The sequence below is a fragment of the Chenopodium album genome, chromosome 6 (genome assembly GCF_948465745.1).
Source record: "Chenopodium album chromosome 6, dcCheAlbu1.1, whole genome shotgun sequence".
In the NCBI taxonomy this organism is placed as follows: Eukaryota; Viridiplantae; Streptophyta; class Magnoliopsida; order Caryophyllales; family Amaranthaceae; genus Chenopodium; species Chenopodium album.
The window spans coordinates 8,549,356-8,570,663 of NC_137839.1; the positions used below are offsets into that span (position 1 = coordinate 8,549,356).

A 21,308-nucleotide genomic window follows, 5' to 3' on the forward strand; every position below is an offset into this window, starting at 1 on the left:
GTATTGTAAATTCGTAATGCCAACATGCATATATAAATACAAAAAGGAGGCACCCTAGTTGCTCTTCTTGAGAAACAAGAAGAGTTTCTCTAATGGCATTTGTGTATTTAAAATGCATTGGGAATTGTAAATTAATGGTACTCCCTTCGTCCCTTATTATAAAGTCTCATTTCCTTTTTGGGTAAACCAAAATACAATGCCTCTTTCTATTTACGGTTGTATTTTTTTACTTTATTACCCTTTTTTAATGAGTTTGTCAGCTTTAAATTAAAGTCTTTAATCCTTTACTTTTTTTGTACTTTTAACATCAATTTCCAACACTTTCTCTCTCTATTTCTTCCATTATTCTCAATTACTTTTTGTTTCTCTCTGTCTCTCTCAAACCCCACATGCATATATGTACTTTTAATCATTAGTCTTAAAGAATTTACAACTTTCTTAATTCCCGCGCAAAAACCAAAAGAGATTTTGTATTAAGGAACGAAGGGAGTATTATAATCAGAAGAAATGCTGACTGTAAAATCCACTATAGTTGATGACTTGGACTAATCTAGACGGCGTTATTAGATTTGCGTTTTATCGTTAGCGGCGTTGCAGCACCATTGCAGCTTTGTCTTCGCCTCCACCGAAAACAAACACCAACACCATCACCTTCTTCTTCCGTCTCCACCGACAACAATCGTCGACACCATCATCTTCCTCTTTCGTCTCCACCAAGGACAACCACCATTATCAACGGCGAACATAGGTGGCTTCGCCGCCAAAATCAAACGAAAAACCCTATAAGAAAAGGTAAAATTTATGGCATGGTCAACCCCAAAGGGTAAGGGTGACCGTCCTCCATTGAAGCTATCATCAGCTCGAATTCCTCCATTGAAGTTGTCATCGAGCTAGGATTCCTCCATTTAAACTCGATTTCCTCTATTGAAGTTTATTCCTACTGTTAGCCACTCTTTTAATTGATCGACACCTCGGATTGACCTTCCGCTTTCGACGATTTATTGTCGGAGCTGGAACTAGGTAATTTGGGAACTAGATTCTGGATAGTACAGACGACAGAGGTAAATTGCAAAAGGGGGTAACTTTGGCTAACAATAGGGATAACGTCGTTTAACATTAGGTTCACTCCGTCAAAAGGTAATTCCAAATTTACCCTTATGAGAACGCTTGAGAAACTTGGAATTACCCTATAAAAAGCGTCAACTACATATACATTTATGCAATACTTTTGAGCCTATAAATTTGTTTCAGGCCACTTGATTTGATGATCCGAGGAGGTTTTTCACTTTTTAAAAGAGTTGGTTCAAGAGAAAACATTACATGTGGGGTTTTATATTTAATCATTTTTCATTATTTTTTATCTTCTTTTCGAACAATCTCTCTTCCAAAAAGACTATGGGACAAATTTAATAACACAACTAGAGAGAAACAATAATGGGGCTAATGACTTTAAAATATACTCCGTAAAACACAATCCATAGACCTTAATTTGGAAGCCTATTCAAAGAGACAAAGAGGCATACAACATAACTCCAAGAGGCAAGAGTAATTGACTAATAAGTAATAACGTACATTGATTCCCCAAGTGCATGCACAAAGAGGAACTTGAGCACATGTTGTGCTCTGTTGCCTCTGTAGCGTAGCTTGTTTATGCGGCAACATATAGTACACTATTAATGTGTCTTAATACACCTAATTTCACTATACTTCTTGTGTGGCGCATATGACAATTATTTTAAGGTGATCATTTTTGTTGACACATTAAATCTCACTGGTGGGGTGCAATATATTTGGTTTTGCTTATTTTAAGATTATGAATATATTCTGTCCATATATATATATATATATATATATATATATATATATATATATATATATATATATATATGAATAAAATAATTAGCAAACCTTTATCAACAAATCTATCATCAATCAATTAACCTATACTAAAAGCGAATCTAAAATGACATTTGTCACAATGTCATTAAAAATTTTTCCGCCCAATTTTACTTTCTATTTTTATGCAGATTATATATTGAAGGAAATCATTTTATAATAATTTAAATTATCTTTCTTCCAATTAAAATTCTTAACAATAATAATTCTCCATATAAGCCTAACTGATATATTTTTACATATACGTAGTCTTTTATATTAGGTATTATTTTTATAAAAAAAAATGAGGTAAGTATTATTAAACAATATTGCTATACATTATTTTAGTTTTCGATAATACTATTAACTTTTTTTCATCCAATTTTTTACTTTTGCAATAATGTTTAATTCAATAAAAAATAAAATCATTTTGTTAAGACATATATACACACTTTATTTTCTACTCTTAAAAGTTGTATTAATAATAACGCAGAACATGCAGGCACTATATAACCTTAGATTTTTTTTTAAAAAAAATTAAAAATAAATAAAGCCTCTTTTTTTCTAAGTGTCACTAGCTAATCTAAGACATTGATATAGTTAGGTATAAAAGTTAAAGTTATATTTATTTTTGAATTAATATTATGAGTATAATTTATTTTATAAAAATATACAATAACCTTTTTCTAAAAGTTAATAACAACCGTGCATTGCACGGGACTTAAACTAGTTATAAAATATAAGCGAATAGTAGTGGAAATGATTGGCTAATTATAAATAATGCAAACAATAATGACTAATATTGTACTTAGGGCCTGTTCGATCACTCTAGCTTAATTTCAATTCAGTTCAGTTCACTTCAGCTCCAATCAGTTCAGTTCAGCTTCTAATTTCCTTGTTTCATAAAGTATTCATTACAACTCTTATATGAAGTAGCTCCAACCAAATTAGAGTGGTTGATGCGGTATGTTAAATGACAATTGCTAGCAATATTTCCTCCTTGTTCAATTATTCTTTTTATCACAAAAAGGTAAAAAAAATAAAATCTACAAATAAAATACTTCCACAAAGTTATTAAGTTAATACTCCATCCGTTTTTGTTATTTGCATCACTGGTAGAGTTTTAAGAAAATTAATTTGGTATAATATACTCCCTTCGTCCCCGAAGAACGAACCATGGGTTGATTTCGTGGGTATTAAGAAACTTAATTTGCAAGTACGAATGTATAGGAAAACACACAAAAAAAAAAATTAATGGTGGCAGGAGAGAGAAAAAAAGTTTAGAAATTTAGAGAGGAGATGACACAAAGATCTGAAAAAATACAAGGGTAAAATAGGGAGAAAGAGCTACATGACAAAAATATTTGAGGATATAATGGTAATTTTGTGATTTTAATAGATGTTGGGAAAAACAAACGGGTCATTCTTTTTGGGACTAAAATTAGGCCAAATAAGTCGTTCTTTCGGTAACAGAGGGAGTAATAATGTGAGTGGATGAATACTTATTATGGTAAAATTAATGTGAGAACTATAAAAGTTAAAGTATGTAAAATAGAGTAGTGGGGACCATGATAGAAAGAAATGATAAATTAAGACTTGTTCTCTTCACCTGAAACAAGATGATCTGATCTGAATTTTTTTTATCTGATGTGGTTTGATTTGATTTAATAATTTGACTAAATACTAACCGCATTTAATACTAATCTATAAAGAAAAACATCATCAAAATGGATCTTGTTAGATTCATCTCATTGTGAACTTTTTAAATATGTCATTTTTATAAATTTTTGTAATACGCAATTTACAATATTTAAGGATAATTAAATGATAATCAAAAGTTCTGATCTGATCTGAATTTGTTAAGGAATAAGTAATAAATATCTGAAATAAGTTGAAGAGAACAAGTCCTTAATTTGTGTGGAGTTTAAAGTAAGAGAAAGAAATAATAAAATATAGTATAAATTACCATATATAAAAGTGATGCAAATAAAATAAAAAAACAATTATAAAGGAAAAGTGATGCAAATAAAAAAAAAGAAAAAGAAAAATGAAGGGAGTACTTCCGAAGCATAAGACCATCTCTAATGGTTAGACTTGAGGTTTTTTTTTTTTTTTTAAAAATTTTTTAGGAGAGAGAGTTTTTTTTTTTGCAAAGGATACCAATAAGTTGGTGTCTAAACTTAGCAAAACTTAGCAAAACTTAGCAACTCTAAAAGAAAGTTGCTATAAGTTTAGATACTTAACTTTGAGTCTTATTTGACAAAAAATGTGGGCCCTTTATCAATATTATACTATATTTTGTAATTTATTTAAGTTTAGTTTTTTTTTTTTTTTTTAAGTAATGAATTTAGTGGCCCATAAATTGAATGTGACATTAGTATACTTTAAGGAGTCTCACCATTGGAAAATTAGACTTCACGTGAGTTGCTAAATTGAGAAGTGGGTTGAGTATTAACTTTGGAGGTTAATTAACAAAAAAAAAAAAAAAAAAAAAAAAAAAAACTCATTTTGTATTTCAATACTCAAAGTTGAGTTTCACCAATGGAGATGTTCTAATTCTCAACAACTATATTGTTGTTCCATTTTCGTTCAAAAAATAAATAAAGTATTGTTGTTCCATGTTAAACAAAAGTGCAATGCAATAGGTTTTTAGATGAAATACTTATATTACAAGAGGCTATGAGCTAGGGTAAATGGTAAGAGGAATAGGTGTTCTAAATTTGTATCCGGAAATTAAACGTTAAGCAAAGGAATTAGTAAAAGACTAAAATTAAAAGATAGAAAAGAAAACGGGAATTTATTATTCTAAGTATTAATCAATGCAAATGACGTCTAAGTATTAATCAATAAGCTACTCGTATCAATTTTGCAAGAGTGATTTTATTTCTGCCCAGTGATGAGCATCAAAGAAAACGGGAATTTATTATTCTCTTTTTATTTTTTTAAAAGAAAAGTATGTATCATTATTAAACATGAAATACGAGTAAATAACAAAAGTATATGTAAGGAGTATTTATTAATACAAAAAGATGAAGGAATACCAAGGACATAGATTGAACATACATATGTTATTTTTTTTTTTAAAAAAAATTCTTAATTTATTACATTTGAATTTAGAATAATCAGGAAAGGAATTTTGTTAAGCTGTGCCGAATATTCGTTTCATCCGCATAACTTCATTTTTACTCACAAGTGTAATTTTCTGGGCAATGTCAGCAGGTAAGTTCCCAGCAAATAAAGCGGTAGGAGTGAGTTGTAGTGCAGGATTTGCTCCATTCAAACTAACATACGCGGTAGCCGGAGTTTTGCCAACGTTGATTTGGAAGTGAAGCATGGCTTGTGGAAATACCATGACATCACCAACCTCTAATCTTTTATAGTATGCGGTGTTGTTGGTATCAATAAAACCTGCAATGATTGAACCTTTAACCAAAATAAGAACTTCCGATGTACGATGGGAATGTACTGGAATTACTCCTCCTACGGCGAAGTCTAACCTAGCCATGGATATTCCTAAACCATTAAAGGCTGGGAACACATCTGAAAAGGCTAATGTTACATTGTTTCCAAAAACATTATTTGGAGTTTTCTCACCACGAAAGCCTGTGTAAACAAAATCATCAGTTGTGACCTTAGCAGGATCTTTGCAAGCATATCCTTGAGGTCCTCTAGGAAGACTAGGATCCCCAACACAAAAGTCGAGCTCTATGGCATGAGACAGGGTGGCTAAGAGACAAAAGACGACAAGATATGAAAGATTGTTCATTGTGAAAGCTTTTAATAGCTAGAAAGGTGGTGGTGTATGGTGGTGTTAGATCGTTAACTTGATACTAATGTAAGTATTGAAGTGTAGATATAATGTCGTAGATTGGTTTGTTTTATTTTTTTAGAGGCAATTGGTACCCTTTATATAGAGGAAACATTATTTGGTCAATATTGGCTTGTTTTGTTCAATTCATAAATGATGTCAAAGAAATACGTGTTTGTATTTAAGATGCGGCTGAAAATCTTATTTCAACTCTAATTTTTGTCAGCGTTGTTGTTTTATTGACGTGAATATTATATTATCTTCAATTAAACTTTCTCGAAATGGTATGAGTTTGATAGAATGGTACTGTATTATCTTCAATTAAATTGTATGACTTTGATTAGGACTTTAGGATACTCAAAATTATTAAATTAAAAAATATTATCTTCAAATACCACATTTAGGGATGGCAATCTAGTCCGGATCCGACCCTACTCCGCCCCGATCCGAGGTAAAATATCCGCTCCGAGTCCGAGAAAAAAGTAATCCGAGTTCGACTCCGTTAAAATAATCCGACTCCGAGTCGGAGGAGGGTCGGAGTCGGATCTTACAAAAAATCCGAGAAAAAAATCCGACTCCGACAAATGTCCAACTTTAACGGATTATCCGACTCCTACTCTAATAGATAGTGGATTTTTGTATGGGTCATGGTGGCATTGGGTGTGGGTTGTAAAGGCCCAAATAGCCCAACATCTCAAAGTATATTGAATAATGAAAAAAAAACTCGGAGTCGGGTCGGATCGGATCGGAGGTCGGATATTAAAGTCGGAGTCGGATGTCGGATGTCGGATTTAACCTCCGACTTCCTGTCGGGTCGGAGTCGGATTTAGCATAATCCGCTCCGAGTCCGACCCGTTGCCATCACCACATTCAAGCTTCTAGGGCTCAGGAAATCATGCCTGCATTTCGTATTTTATTACATTAAATTGCAAGCATGTATATAAGACCAAGTCGAGTTTTTCTCAAAAAAATAAAAATAAATATAAGACCAAGTCCAGTTGACGAGATTATCAATACCCAATTGCATGATGACTTGTTTTGGGTTATAGCGAGTTAAATATGGTCCATATCTAGTTATCTACATATGGTGTAGTAACCTGCATCAATAGGTGGGATTTTTTTGCTAAAAATTCCGTAGTTAACCAATTAAACTAGTTAACACTTAAAAGTAAAGAATGTAGGATTGATTGTTAGCTTTTTATAAAATTGTTGTCGGGATATTTAATTTATATATATGTGGGGATATATGTGTAGTAAATAAAATAGTAGAATTTAAAAAAGTTTCATTCAAAACATGAGGTATGTAGCTCCAACCAAATTGAAGTGGTTGATGCATGTGGTCTGTTAAATGAGAAATGCTTGCAATATTTCCTAGTAGTTCTCTGTATTATTATGCCTCAAGCACTTCACCTTAAATGGTTGAGGCTGAATAATACTTCGTATGTTTTTATACTCTATCATGCTTCTTGATTTCTTGCTTTTGTTTTTCTTTTCTTTTTACTTTCTTTTTTATTTTATTTTATTTTTGAGAAAGCTACTTCCTTTTTTTTTTTATCATCTTTTTTTTTTTTCAGCTTAAGATTTTTTTTTTTTGAAAATAATAAAGTAGCTATACCTGAATAGACTCTCACAGTATAGGTAGTGGCACACTAGCATGGGTAGGGGGTCGTTTAACACATCATACAACTCTAAAATCTGAATTGCCTTTGAATTTGTAGTAATGACTTAAGTATGGATTTAAATTTTTAGATTATTTTTTGTTGTACCCATGCCGTATCCGTTTTTTATATTTTTAATTTTGCCATTTTCCACATCGATCCCCGTCCTTGTATTTGTCCCCGTATCCGTCTCAGTGCCTTCTAGTGTTGCTTACTTGCACCCAAAAGAAGAAAGACCCCAATCCATTTGGGATTCAAACTCAAAATTTTCATTCACCCTTTAAAAGTTTTCATTTTTGTTACTTCCTTAGGAACATTTCTAATTGTTTTGTATTTGGTCATTTACATGATTTACTGAGAACAATTGATCTTCCATATGATTTATTTTAAGCTTAGTGTAAAACGTTCCCATCTCAACGCAAAAATTAGTTGATGATCATCATATCCATGCTAAATCAATACAATAATTGTTGAAAAGTGCTTAAAATACTATTATTATTATTATTATTATTATTGTACGAGTATTAATAAAAGTTAAGTATGTAAGTAATAAGTATTTTGTTCTGCTACAAGTCTATTTCGGCAAGTGACAGTAATCGCGTGGCGATGATTGCCCTACGCTTCTATATTTCTCTAGTATATTTTGAATTATGGCATCTTTAGGAAAAATATGGGGATGTTACACCCTAGGCCACGCACATAACTTTACTTTTTTCATTATGTATAAAATTAAAGGAAAGTGCATTAATAGTGTCAATGTCAAAAAAATATCAACTACAAACGTACAAGTGGAAGAAGTATTGTCCTAAGAAGTGATAAACATCAAAGAAAAGGGAGGATATATATGTATATTTTACATAATCATTTATTGGTACAAAAACGCTAAGGGAATACAGTGGACATAATTTAATTATGCACTCTTTTATTACAAGATTTCATTTTTATTTTGGGAACTTAAAATAATCATTCTGTAAGGAGTTTTGTTAAGCTGTGCCGAATATTCGCTTCATATGCATAACTTCCTTACGACTCAAGAGTGTGATTTTTTGGGCAATGTCAGCAGGTAAATTCCCAGCAAATAAAGCTGTAGGAGTGAGTTGTAATGCAGGGTTTGCACCATTCAGACTGACATAGGCAGTAGCCGGAGTTTTACCAACGTTGATTTGGAAGTGAAGCATGGCTTGTGGAAATACCATCACGTCACCAACCTCTAATCTTTTATAGTATGCGGTGTTATTTGTATCAATAAATCCTGCAATGATTGAACCTTTAACCAAAATAAGAACTTCTGATGTACGATGAGAGTGTACTGGAACTACTCCTCCTACGGCAAAGTCTAACCTAGCCATAGATATGCCTAAACCATTAAAGGCTGGGAATACATCTGAAAATGCTAATGTAACATTGTTCCCAAAAACATTATTTGGAGTTTTTTCACCACGGAAACCCGTATAAACAAAATCATCAGTTGTAACTTTAGCAGGATCTTTGCAAGCATATCCTTGAGGCCCTCTAGGAAGAGTAGGATCCCCGACACAAAAGTCGAGCTCTATGGCATGGGACAAAGTAGCTAAGAAACAAAAGATAAAGAAAAATGAAAGATTGCTCATTATGCAAGCTTGTTATAGCTAGAAATTAAATAAAAGGTGGTGTTGGGTCGTTAAAACTAGTATAAGTGTTGAAGGATAGGTAGGTTGTATATTTCGAATTGGTTTCTTGCATTTTCTTAGCAGCAATTGGCACCCTTTATATAGAGGAACAATTTTTGGTATATATGGCTTTATGGCTTGACTTGTTCAATTGTTCAGAAAGGGTATGATATTGTTTATTTTGTGTATATGAAAGTCAAAGGAGTAATTTGTGATTTGAGTCAATGAATCCATTATTGTTTTTAAATGAATCCAATAATTTGATCACCGTTTTGTTTTATTGACTTGAATATTATCTTAAATTAAACTTTTTCAAAATAAATATCTTTAATGACATGGGTTTTTTCTCCTGATTCTCGGTTTTCAACGATAAATTCTTGGGGTCTTCGTTATTAATTTGTGGTTGATTACAAACTAGATAACACATTGTCAAATGTCAATCCTTTCCCATTGTTAAAAGGTTTTTTTTTTTTTTTTTTTTTTTTTTTTTTAAATAAAATTTTTTTTTTTAGTAAAATAATATATATATAAAATAAAACTATATACTACCTCTGTTTTTTTTAGTTACAATTTTGGAGTAATATTTAAGAGATATAAAATATTTCAAAGTTGCAACTAAAAAAATCAGAGGTAGTATATAATTATAATAGTACATATACATTGGCCTGGAGCACAATCATTCATTTTACTTTAATTGGGATAGACATCAAGTCATCAATATCACAACATGCCAATTGTATGAAAAAAGAAAACATTAAGAAACAAGCTTAGGGAACTAATACTTAACTAGTAACCACACACTTATAAACTAGCTTTGTTTTAAGAATAGAGAAATGCTAAAAGGTACTCCCTCCGTCCCTAAATTAAATTAAAAGCCTCTTTTTTTTTTTTTTTTTTTTATTTTTTATTATGTGAGTAATAAATGCTAGAAAGAGGCTTTATATTAAGGGACGGAGGGAATAACTATTATTAAAAAAAAAAAATTTGCTTCCTCTTATTTGATTTTACTCATTTTAGGTTTCTCAAGCAAACCTATTCAATACAAATGAGGTATGTAGCTCCAGCCATATTAGAGTGGTTGATGTGGTCTGTTAAATGACAAATTGCTTGCAATATGTCCTTGTAGTTCGTTTTACTACAAAACGATTAAAAAGAAATTAAAAACAAATCTGCAAATACTTCCGTAGCATAATCTTCAACAGCTATATTGTTCCACGTGTATCTAAAGTGCAATGCAATATATAGGTTTTATTTTGTAGAATTAGGTAGAAAACAGTTTTTCTTCATTGATCAACACTGTCGAAATAAATAATACAAAGGTCTCTAGATTCCTAGTCCTAGATAAACATGGAAACTAGAAAAGATAAGGAAATAGAAAAGATATCATGACAAATAATTATTCTCCTAAATATATGATATTTCCTAAATACATCCTAATACCCCCCCTCAAGTTGGAGCATTAGGATCGAAAATGCCCAACTTGGAAAGAAGTTTATCAAACTGTGCCTTTCCGAGTGCCTTTGTGAATATATCCGCCAATTGATCTTTGGTAGACACATGTGATGGAGAAATTAAACCTTCAGTAATCGCATCGCGAACAAAATGACAGTCAACCTCTATGTGTTTCGTACGCTCATGAAACACAGGGTTCCTTGCAATATGCAATGCTGACTCACTATCACAGAACAATTTAATAGCTTTAGGATGTTGCACACCCAAACTCAACAATAAGCCCTTGAGCCACTTTAATTCACAAGTGGCACCATTCATACACCTGTACTCCGCCTCTGCAGAAGAAGTAGAAACCGTAGGTTGCTTTTTAGTCTTCCAAGAAATCGGTGATTTTCCTAGGAACACTAGCCAACCCGTCAGCGAGCGTCGAGTTAACGGACACGCCGCCCAATCTGAGTCACACCATCCCTCCAAAGTGAGCTCACTATCCGAACGCAATAATATGCCTTGGCCTGGAGATCCTTTGAGATACCGAACAACTCTCAAGGCCGCCTCCCAATGTTCTATTCGTGGTGCTTGCATGAACTGTGACAAAATGTGAACTGAGTAGGCTAGATCCGGTCTAGTGACTCCGAGATATATGAGTCATCCCACAAGATGACGATAAGCTTCCGGATTCTGTAGAAATTCGCCACTAGCATGAGCGAGTCTGTGATTTTGTTCCATGGGAAACCCACTAGGCTTTGCTCCCAATAAACCTGTTTCAAAGATAATATCCAGAGTATACTTTCTCTGACACAAAAATAATCCAGATGAACTACGGGCCACCTCAATGCCCAAAAAATATTTAAGGGAACCAAGGTCTTTCATTTTAAAACAATCACTAAGATATGCTTTGAAAACCTTAAGTGCAGCGGAATCATTCCCAGAAATAATGAGATCGTCCACATAAACTAAGACATTGATCTGAGTTTTGCCATTAGTATACGTGAATAAAGAATAATCTGAATAAGATTGGATAAAACCATACCGTTTCAGAGCAGTTGTCAACTTTGCATACCAGCACCTAGGTGCTTGTTTCAAGCCATACAATGACTTGCGCAACCGACACACCAAAGAAGGATCTGAGCTCTCAAACCCGGGGGGCAACTTCATGTATACCTCTTCTTCCAGGTCACCATGCAAAAAGGCATTCTGTACATCCATTTGATGTAGTTCCCAATTTTTGCAAGCTGCGATTGCAAGAAAGGCACGAACGGTAGTCATCTTGGCAACTGGAGCAAAAGTCCCATCATAGTCAATTCCAGCTTGTTGGTGATTACCGAACACCACTAATCGTGATTTAAGACGCTCAATATCACCATTAGATAAATATTTGGTCTTATAAACCCATTGACTACCAAGAGCACGTTTCCCGGGAGGAAGGCGTTCTAGAGTCCATGTCCCATTATCCTCTAAGGCACAGATTTCTTCCTTCATAGATTTGCGCCATCCATCATATTTCATAGCCTCTTTGAATGATTTTGGGTCATTACCCTTAACAATAGCTGCAAGATATTTCCGATAATTGACAGAAAAATTGTCACAATTTATGTAATGTGCTAAAGGATAAGGAGTACCTGAGGAGTGACTGGAAGGAGAGGAGAGTGGACTATTAGCAAAAACCGTATGTGTCACAAAATCTCAATGAAGAACATTAGGAAACTTTTGGCGAAGACCACGACCCAAAACTTGTTCATGTGAGCCTGCTTCATTGTCATGGTCATGCTGACGAGGAGTAGGCCCAATCGGAAGAAGCCCATCAGTGTTAATTAATTCCTCAAGTGGGGAATCATCCTCACGCGGGCTGACTGGCACTGAATTACTAGCGGGCTGGTCAGAGGGTGAATTCGGCCCATGTGGTTGGACAAAAGGGGAAGTGGGCTGGTGAGTATGTGGGCCGGAGTGGGATGGATCAAGAGTGTTAGTAATGTGGGCTGAATTTTCATTAACTTCTTCTTCATAAATAATTTCTGTAAAGTCCTCATGGATATTATTATCAACGTACTCATTGTTGGATATGTTGACTTCTTCTGGACTCCGAAATGGAAACACTTCCTCAATAAATTTCACGTCTCGTGAAACAAAAAATTCTTTTGTATTTAAGTCAAACAATCTCCATCCCTTTTTACCAAACGGATATCCCACAAAAATACACTTGCGACTACGACTAGCAAATTTATCTCCCTTGGTTTTCTGGTTATGAGCAAAGCATAAGCATCCAAAAGTTCGAATAGCATCAAAGGATGGAGGTTTGTCATACAAAATCTCAAAAGGAGTTTTGTTCTCCAAAAGGGGAGATGGGATACGATTAATTAAATGCGCAGCAGTTAAAACACATTCACCCCAAAAATAAATAGGTAATTTAGCTTGAAATCTTAAAGCACGACTAACATTCAAAATATGTTTGTGCTTTCTCTCCACACGACCATTTTGTTGAGGTGTCCCCACACATGATGTTTGAAACAAAATTCCAGTAGCCCGAAAGTAGTCATGTAAGCAATTAAATTCTGTACCATTATCACTTTGAACAACTTTAATTGTTTTAGAAAATTGTCGATCAACCATAGCAATGAAAGCCATAAACATTTGAAAAACTTCTAATTTATCGATCAACAAATAAACCCAAACTGCTCTTGAATAATCATCAACAATAGTAAGAAAATAACGGGCTCCACACGACGAAGCATGTCGATAGGGACCCCACAAATCACAATGATTTTTCTCAAAAATTCAAGAGGCTTTATTATCACTTAAAGGAAATTTATTTCTAGGATGCTTAACATGCATACATACTTCACAACCCGTATCTAAATGAGCTTGACTACTACTGATATGAGGAAGTAATTTTACTACTTTTTCTGAAGGATGTCCAAGCCGGCGATGCCACAAATCCAACTTTGATGTTGCTTCAACAACGTTTGACACTTTCGGTTTGCTAAAATAATATAGTCCATCTCTCTTAATTCCCGTTCCAATCAGCTCCTTCGCTTGGTCCTGTATAGCACAAACATGAGAATCAAATTGGACAATAGAATGTAAATCATCATTAAGTTGAGACACAGATAATAAATTGCAACTTAAATTCGGAACATAAAGAACTCCGGTGAGAGTAATATTCTCCGACAAACACACGGATCCCACTAAGGTAGCTAGTACTTTCGCGCCATTCGGTAGACCAACAGAACATTCAATGTTTTTAGTATCAACTAGCCATGCACTATCTCCGGTTACATGGTGAGTCGCGCCGGTATCAATAATCCAAGATGTGACATCAAACTTACCGGTCAATCTGTTATCAGGAATTTGGGCATTACCAACGATGCCGGCAATAGCCTTCCATTGTTCAGGTGTAAATAGGTTCCCCAAAGCTGAGGTACTGGATGAAGTTTGTGTGGGAGATGGATTTCCACTTGTAGCCGCATTAGCTCGAGCCTGGCCGCGTCCCTGACCCTGTCCACGCCCCTGCCCTTGCTTTCGATTATCGGGCCGACCCACAAGGTCAAAGCAATGACTCTCGGGGTGACCTTTCTTCTTGCAATGTCCACATATTATGTCCCCCCAACAATTAGAGGTCTCGTGACCTATTTTACGGCATTTAGAACAGACAAGTGCGTCATTGCCTCGACCCCTACCACGAGCAGCATCATAACTTGCTGCATCAGCTGCTCGCAACGCAAACCCAACAGCCTCAGAGGGCGTGACAGAAGTGGAGTCGACTTCTTGTTTGGACAAGCGAACACGCTCGTCTTGAGTCACCAATTGATATGCTCTGTCAAGACTGGGAAGAGGATCTTGAGATAATATTTGTGTACGGAGAGAGGAATAATACTCTGAATTTAATCCCATTAAAAAATCATGTAAACGAGCTTGGGCTCTACGCTCTTCATGTAATGTCCCTTCCATACATTTATCACAACAAGAACAAGAAATCAAAGGTTTGTGCCGATCAAGTTCTTGCCACAAAGTATGAAGTTTGCCGTAGTACATAGAGATGGACATCGCTTTGGTCTGCTCACACTTTGCAATTGAGGTACGCAATTGTTGAATGCGAGGACCGTTTGTTTGAGCAAATCGTTGTTTAAGGTGATCCCAAAAGGGTTTAACTTCTCTGAATTTTGACAGAGTTGATTTTAAATCAGGGTCGATTGTATTTGTAATCCACGATATAAGCATTGCATTGATCGCCGTCCAATCGGACTTTGTGCAGGGGGGTGACGGTGTAGTGATAGTACCATCTAAAAACTCAAATTTCCTTCGAGCTTCCAACGCTGTTTGAATGTCGGCAGCCCATGTTTCATAATTTTCAGCAGTTAAGCGAGTAGGAGTGATGAAATCCCCCGGTCGATCTTGTGAACCGAGGTAATATGGTGAATTTGGTTCGATTTTTGGTGGTGGTGGTGGTGGTTGATCATCACCACCAGCCATGTTTTAAAAAAAATAAAATTAAAGACTTTGGCCTGATACCATGTAGAATTAGGTAGAAAACAGTTTTTCTTCATTGATCAACACTGTCGAAATAAATAATACAAAGGTCTCTAGATTCCTAGTCCTAGATAAACATGGAAACTAGAGAAGATAAGGAAATAGAAAAGATATCATGACAAATAATTATTCTCCTAAATATATGATATTTCCTAAATACATCCTAATATATTTTTATGGAATACTTATAAGAGAGTAATACGAACAGGTGTTCTAAATTTTTATCTAGAAATTAAACGTTATTAAAGGAACTAGTAAAAGTAAAAGATAATCGATTAATTTACGTGGTTAAATTTCAATACATATACGATTCTCCTTCTCTCTCTTCTGCTTCCCCTTAAATTTCTTTAGTTTGCAATTTTGATTTCAGTAAATCTACTTGAGTAGTGTTGATGTTCGTCCGTCTCCTCATACTGGAGAATCTACCTATAGTGGAGTTGTTAGTCTTCGTTTGTTGAGTTGTTTGTTTTTGTTTATGATTTTTGAGTGTGTTAGGGTTTATTAAAAAGGATATCAACGTTTTTCCTATTATTAGTTTGTTGGTAAAGAGTTGTCCGTGATCGTAACGTTGGTCAAATCTTTAAATGCGTTCAAGTGAATCAAATGAAAATCATTATTACGATACAACAAATCGTTAGATTGTATCTCTGAAAAGGATGTATATTTCAGCGCAAGAGATGTACCACAATGCAAGATTTATTCAATGATCGTAGCTATAATGAAGTAAACCCTAATTTGATTCAATTTTATGTATTTGATGATTTAGATTTCATTTGTAGATGACATATGGCTTTTGATTAATCCATTGATTTGTTTCAAAAAAAAAAAAAAGTTCAGTAAAAGATAGATTTTAATGTGGAAACTTCAATTTTCGCACGCAGAAGAAGAAAAACCTTGATCCATTTTAGGATCTAAACTCAAACTTCACTAAATAATAGGGTAACACTTTTGTTGCAACTTTTTCTAACTCAATTAAATCCCGCCCCTAATGTGATTTACTAATCACAATGCTTGTTCCCACTTAATTCTATTCAGTTCAGTTCAGTTCAGTTAAGCTCCAATCAATTCATTTCACTTTACTTCTGCTCACTTTAATAAATGTGAACACGCCCTTACACAATTAGTTTTATTATAAAACAAATAATAAAAAAAAAACTCAATTAATGAAAGATTTACTTTAAATACCAAATATACATAATATGGCAATTATGTTAACGTGACATATGAATAATAGTTTAGCAAGATTCAAGAAGCCAAAATTTGCTTGTGGGATCTAAAATATAGAAGACTTGTAGAATGTAAAATGACTAAATAATAGGCAAACAAGTAATTTAAATATGGACCTTGTTTATTTAAATGCCAAATTTTACTAAAAATTTTACTAGTCCTTAACCCTTTCTATAAATATGAGCAACATCCTTACTGTTGCTTATGAACAGTACTCGCTTCACTGTAGCTTATGAACAACGCCTTTCCAAATCTGCCCTTGTAAGAGGTTGGTTGCTACTATGTTCTGCCTTCCACTCACTGTTGTAATTACTTTTCTTTTGTGGCCTGTTTAACAAGCCCATATGACAAGTCGATTGAGGTATTGCTTTTGTTATTAAGGATATAAATATGGACTTTGATTTTCCAAGTATATGGACTTAGGGCCTGTTCTCATTGACTGAAATCAGTTGAACTGAACTTAGTAATTAGTGATTTTTAACTACGGATTAGTGATCTTTGATTATTTATTGATTATTTATTACCATACATATGTGTATATACATATGTACATATTAAAATATTTATGAAAAATATACTTTATAATTATAATATTTATGGAAAATATATTATAAACATGAAACCCCAAAACATTTTAAACACATATACTATATAATTTAAAAATAAAATAGTATTATGACAAAAGAACACAAAACACTTTGTTGTTTAATTTTTTTTTTTTTTAAAAAAATAAAAAATAAAAAATTACGTTTTCAGTTGCAAATAATCGTTGCTTGTTGTACTCTACACAATTTTATTCGTTTACATGAACTAGGGATTCCATTCACGCACCAAGTTGAAGTCATGGAGCGAAGAGAAGATCATACTATGTACGATCCTAACAGAAAAGCAGCTATGGATATTGTACGACAAGAAATAACTGATCAGATATGGAAGTCAGTTCAGAGGAATGCCGAGGTAATGGAGGAGCTTGGTGGACAAGAAGAAGACGAAGAACTAACCGATTATGAAAATTAGTTTAAGTTGTGTAGTACTCTAATTTTCTCAATGAGTTTAATAGTAGAAATGTGTATAAAAAAATAGAACCATTTGAACAATGAATTGTATCAATATTATTATTATTATTATTATTATTATTATTATTATTATTATTATTATTATCGTTGTAATAAGAGCTTAAAAGAATGAAATTTGGCTTTATATCATTAGCAATATCATTAGACATAAACTGAACTGAACAGAGTTGAGCTGAGCTGAACTGAACTAAACTGAATTTCAACGTATGAGAACATGCCTTTAGATTTACCAAGTTTGGGTTATGGATTGTTTCACAAGAAAAGTGAGGATATATTATTATAATCGGATTTAACATCATTATTATAGTTAAAATTAAATTAAATTAAATTAAAATTATGATTCTTAAATATATAAATCACGACTCAATTTCTTAAACTTTGTCAAGCTTGACTTCATTTTTTATAAATTATTACTAAATCAAGTCAAATAGTATAAGAACAATATATTTAATTACTATCATGATCAACTGGCTATAAATGTGCGTCATACGTCAAACTTATTCCTAATTAGTAATTACAAAATCATACGAAGATCATATTGCATAAATAAACAAGTAATTATGGGCTTATGGCTATATTAATCATTTCTTCACTATTCAATTCCGCCACTTACTTAAAATATTCCTGATAGCAAATTAAATGAGCTATAAATTAAAGTATGCTACAATATTATATAGGTTGCCAATATAATGATAAGGTATGGGTGATTTGACAGAGTTGGTATAGATTGTACTTTTACATAATTTTCCCCTTAAACTCATCTTATATCTGGGTGCCTTTTGTTTATCTTACCAGAATACTAGATTGCCCTTTGTTGACAATCTTATGAGAAAACTGAATCATGAGAAGAGGTTACATTTTGTTAATTCTTCTAAATCATTTTTTTTGACAAGTCAACAAGTTGTAAATTCCCCTTATATGCAAGAAGCCTCGACCTTTGGCTGCGTGAGATACCACTATTTTAATTATTTCATTAAGGAATGCAATGCTAGTATTTTACTAATATGTTAAGAAAGACAGCCGCAATTACAATTCCTTTGAATGGATGAGATGGAGAAGAAGGAACAATAAGGTGGGAGAAAGTAAGGGATGGATAGAAAAGGCGAGTGGGATAGGGAGAATGAGCAATATAAAAGAGAGTGTATACAACAATGACGAAGGAAAAAGAGATTAATAAACTTGACAAGTGATAAAAGGATGAGGGTGGAGTTATCATAAATTTACTTCATAATATTAGCAAAACCATAAAAACAGAGTCATAGCGATTATTAGAGTATAGTTTCTTTTATGAAAATTCAATGTCACTAGCAAGTGGCAATCACGAGAAAATATTATAACACATACATATGTTGTGATTAAAAATTAGTCTTAAACTTGTCTAACTATAATCAAGGTACTTAAATTCAGTCGAGAAAATACATTGATAAATTGGCGAACCACAAATCTTAATGGGTGATAAAAAGTAAAAAAATTAAAATTACTCGAGAAATAACACCGATAACAAAGTCAGTCGAGAATATACATTGATAACTTGGGGAACCGCGCGCGATGCGCGCACGGGTCCACAACTAGTCATTTGAAATATGACTACCATAATGTTTTTATGATTATATAGTTTATAATTAATATATATTTTCCAGATAATTAAATATATTACTTTACTTTAGGTATAAAATAGTATTATTACCATTTATTTATTTATCAATTTTTTAGTTTCATTTATGTTGTAGTTTTTATTCTTATTTTATAGTTTCTCGAAAAAAAATTATTTTATGATGAATTGAAAATTTCAAAAAAATCCATATGCATTGTAGATATAATAAGACTAATTGTGACCATTTTATAAGGTGAAAAATCAAATCAATCATATTATATACCACTAAAATATTGTGGTAGTCATTTTTCAAACGAAACTATATATATTTTTTTTTAAATTTCATTTTTCTCTCAATTTCATATATAGGTGGGAGCTCAATTTGTCTACTTTTTTGTCGTATTGTTGTTAATGTTTTGTTTTCTCCGTCTATTGTTATCTTCCTATGTTAGATACAGGTCTGAGCCGCATCCGTCACGGAAGAGTGCAAGTTCACCACTACACAAGACCAAGGAGGTTCCACCTCAAAACCATATGACAACGAGGGGAGTAGCCCCTTAGCCTTATATTGTGGTGGTAACTCTTGAATTCTTTCAATGTGGGATTTCATTACCACTACACTTCCCCTTTAGCGTTTTAGTGTGGGATAAGAGAATGCTCACATATAGGTTATTCTTGGGCTCAACATCCTCTTTGAAATTATCAACTATATATCCTCAATGATGGAAATTGAGAGGATATATGAAAAAAAAAAAAAAAAAACAGGAATGGATTAAGCTGAGGCTGATTTTTTTGCTCTGGTGCAACATGGACCCTAAAACACAGAAAAACGTTACAAGTCTAACAACACTATCCGCTACAATAAAAAACTACGAAGAAGGAAGTTCACAAAAATAATAGCTTAGGAGGGTTGAAGAAATCGTAAAATATAATGAATTATTGTAGAATTTGTTATATACATATGTTCGCTCATTTAATCAATAAATGAGCAAATAATAATTTTATTCATTTATTGATTGAATGGGCAAATGATCCCGGGTATACATAATAGACTCTGGAATTATTGGGGCATGCAAGGTTGTTCTCGTCATTTAAATGGGCCACAGTACAGTTAGCCCTAAACCTATCAATGCCTAAATAATTGGTCTTGGCTGCACTCTAGTGCAGCTAAGATAGCTACAACAAGTGAAGCCCAAAACTCGCGGCCCAAATAAAAAATGAACATTTAGTTGAAAAATATGAACATGAAAAAAAATGAACATATAAAAACAAAAAATGAACACGTAAAAAAAATGAACATTTAATACTAAAAAGTGAACATGTTACAAGGAAATGATAATTTATTAAAAATGAATCTAATTATCATATAATCATAAATTTTCTAAACCACGACCTTAAAAATGAACATTTAGTTAGAAAAATGAACACATAAAAAAAAAAGAATATTCAGTAATAAAAATGAACATTGAGTAATAAAAAGTGAACATGTCAAAAAAAAGAAATGAACATTTAGTATATTAGAAATGAACCTTTATCATACAACCATAAAATTGGGATCATATACATTGGAAATTCTCCAACTTAAAGGCAAATTCATTGTACATATCATATACTTCTTCATCACTTCTTAGTTGTTTCTTCACTAATTCAGAGTCTTTGTCTTCTACAAATACAATTAATCTGTACTCACCAAAATATAACAAATAATCAGAATTTTCATAATCATCACAAAATATCTTCATAATAATTATTTAGAATGTTTATAATATATAATCATCAATACATGCAATACTTAAAAATATAAATAATATTCACTCTATATGTCATATGTGTTCATAATCAATAACAAATATGTTCGTAAAGACTTACGAAACATATATATTCATAATAAATTGTTCAGATTTTCAACATTAATGTTCATATAGTTTAACTTTCAACGTATTATATTTTACTTTCAACCTAATAAAAATGAACATTTAGTATTAAAAAATGAACACTTATAAAATGAATATGTAACAAAAAGTTGTGAACATTTAGGATATTAAAATGAACATGATTTTCATAAAGGTTCAAATTCATTGTACATAATTATTAATGAAAAATAAAGATGAAATAAATTGTCGAAATATGTTCATTTTTTATGTATTTAATATTCATTTTCGGTATACTAAATGCTCATTTTGTAAAAGATGTTCATTTTAAATTCCTACGTATTCAGATTTTTTTACAGAAATTATATTCAAGATCGATTGTAATTATTGAAACTCTAAAAAATTGATTATAAACCTTAAATCTAATCTTGATTCATCATAGAGAAAATAATTATTGATTTGTAACATGATTAGAAATCAAAAGAAAAAAAATCAAAAGAGAGAGAGAAAGATAGGGGAGAGAGAAAATAACTACAAATTAAGCAATACAATTGATATTCATTAACAATTAAGC

The 21,308-nt window shown here is 32.6% G+C and overlaps 2 protein-coding genes across 2 annotated transcripts; both read right to left on the reverse strand.

Moving 5' to 3' along the window:
• Positions 1 to 4,863: 4,863 nt before the first annotated feature.
• On the reverse strand, positions 4,864 to 5,736 carry LOC145634496 (germin-like protein subfamily 3 member 3). Its single transcript, XM_081685922.1, has one exon. The coding sequence runs from the start codon at positions 5,639 to 5,641 to the stop codon at positions 5,015 to 5,017; it is 627 nt and encodes a 208-aa protein (XP_081542048.1). The 5' UTR covers positions 5,642 to 5,736; the 3' UTR covers positions 4,864 to 5,014.
• A 2,434-nt stretch (positions 5,737 to 8,170) lies between these two features.
• On the reverse strand, positions 8,171 to 9,043 carry LOC145634497 (germin-like protein subfamily 3 member 3). Its single transcript, XM_081685923.1, has one exon. It carries the CDS (start codon positions 8,949 to 8,951, stop codon positions 8,325 to 8,327), a length of 627 nt encoding a protein of 208 aa, XP_081542049.1. The 5' UTR covers positions 8,952 to 9,043; the 3' UTR covers positions 8,171 to 8,324.
• Between the last annotated feature and the right edge of the window lie 12,265 nt (positions 9,044 to 21,308).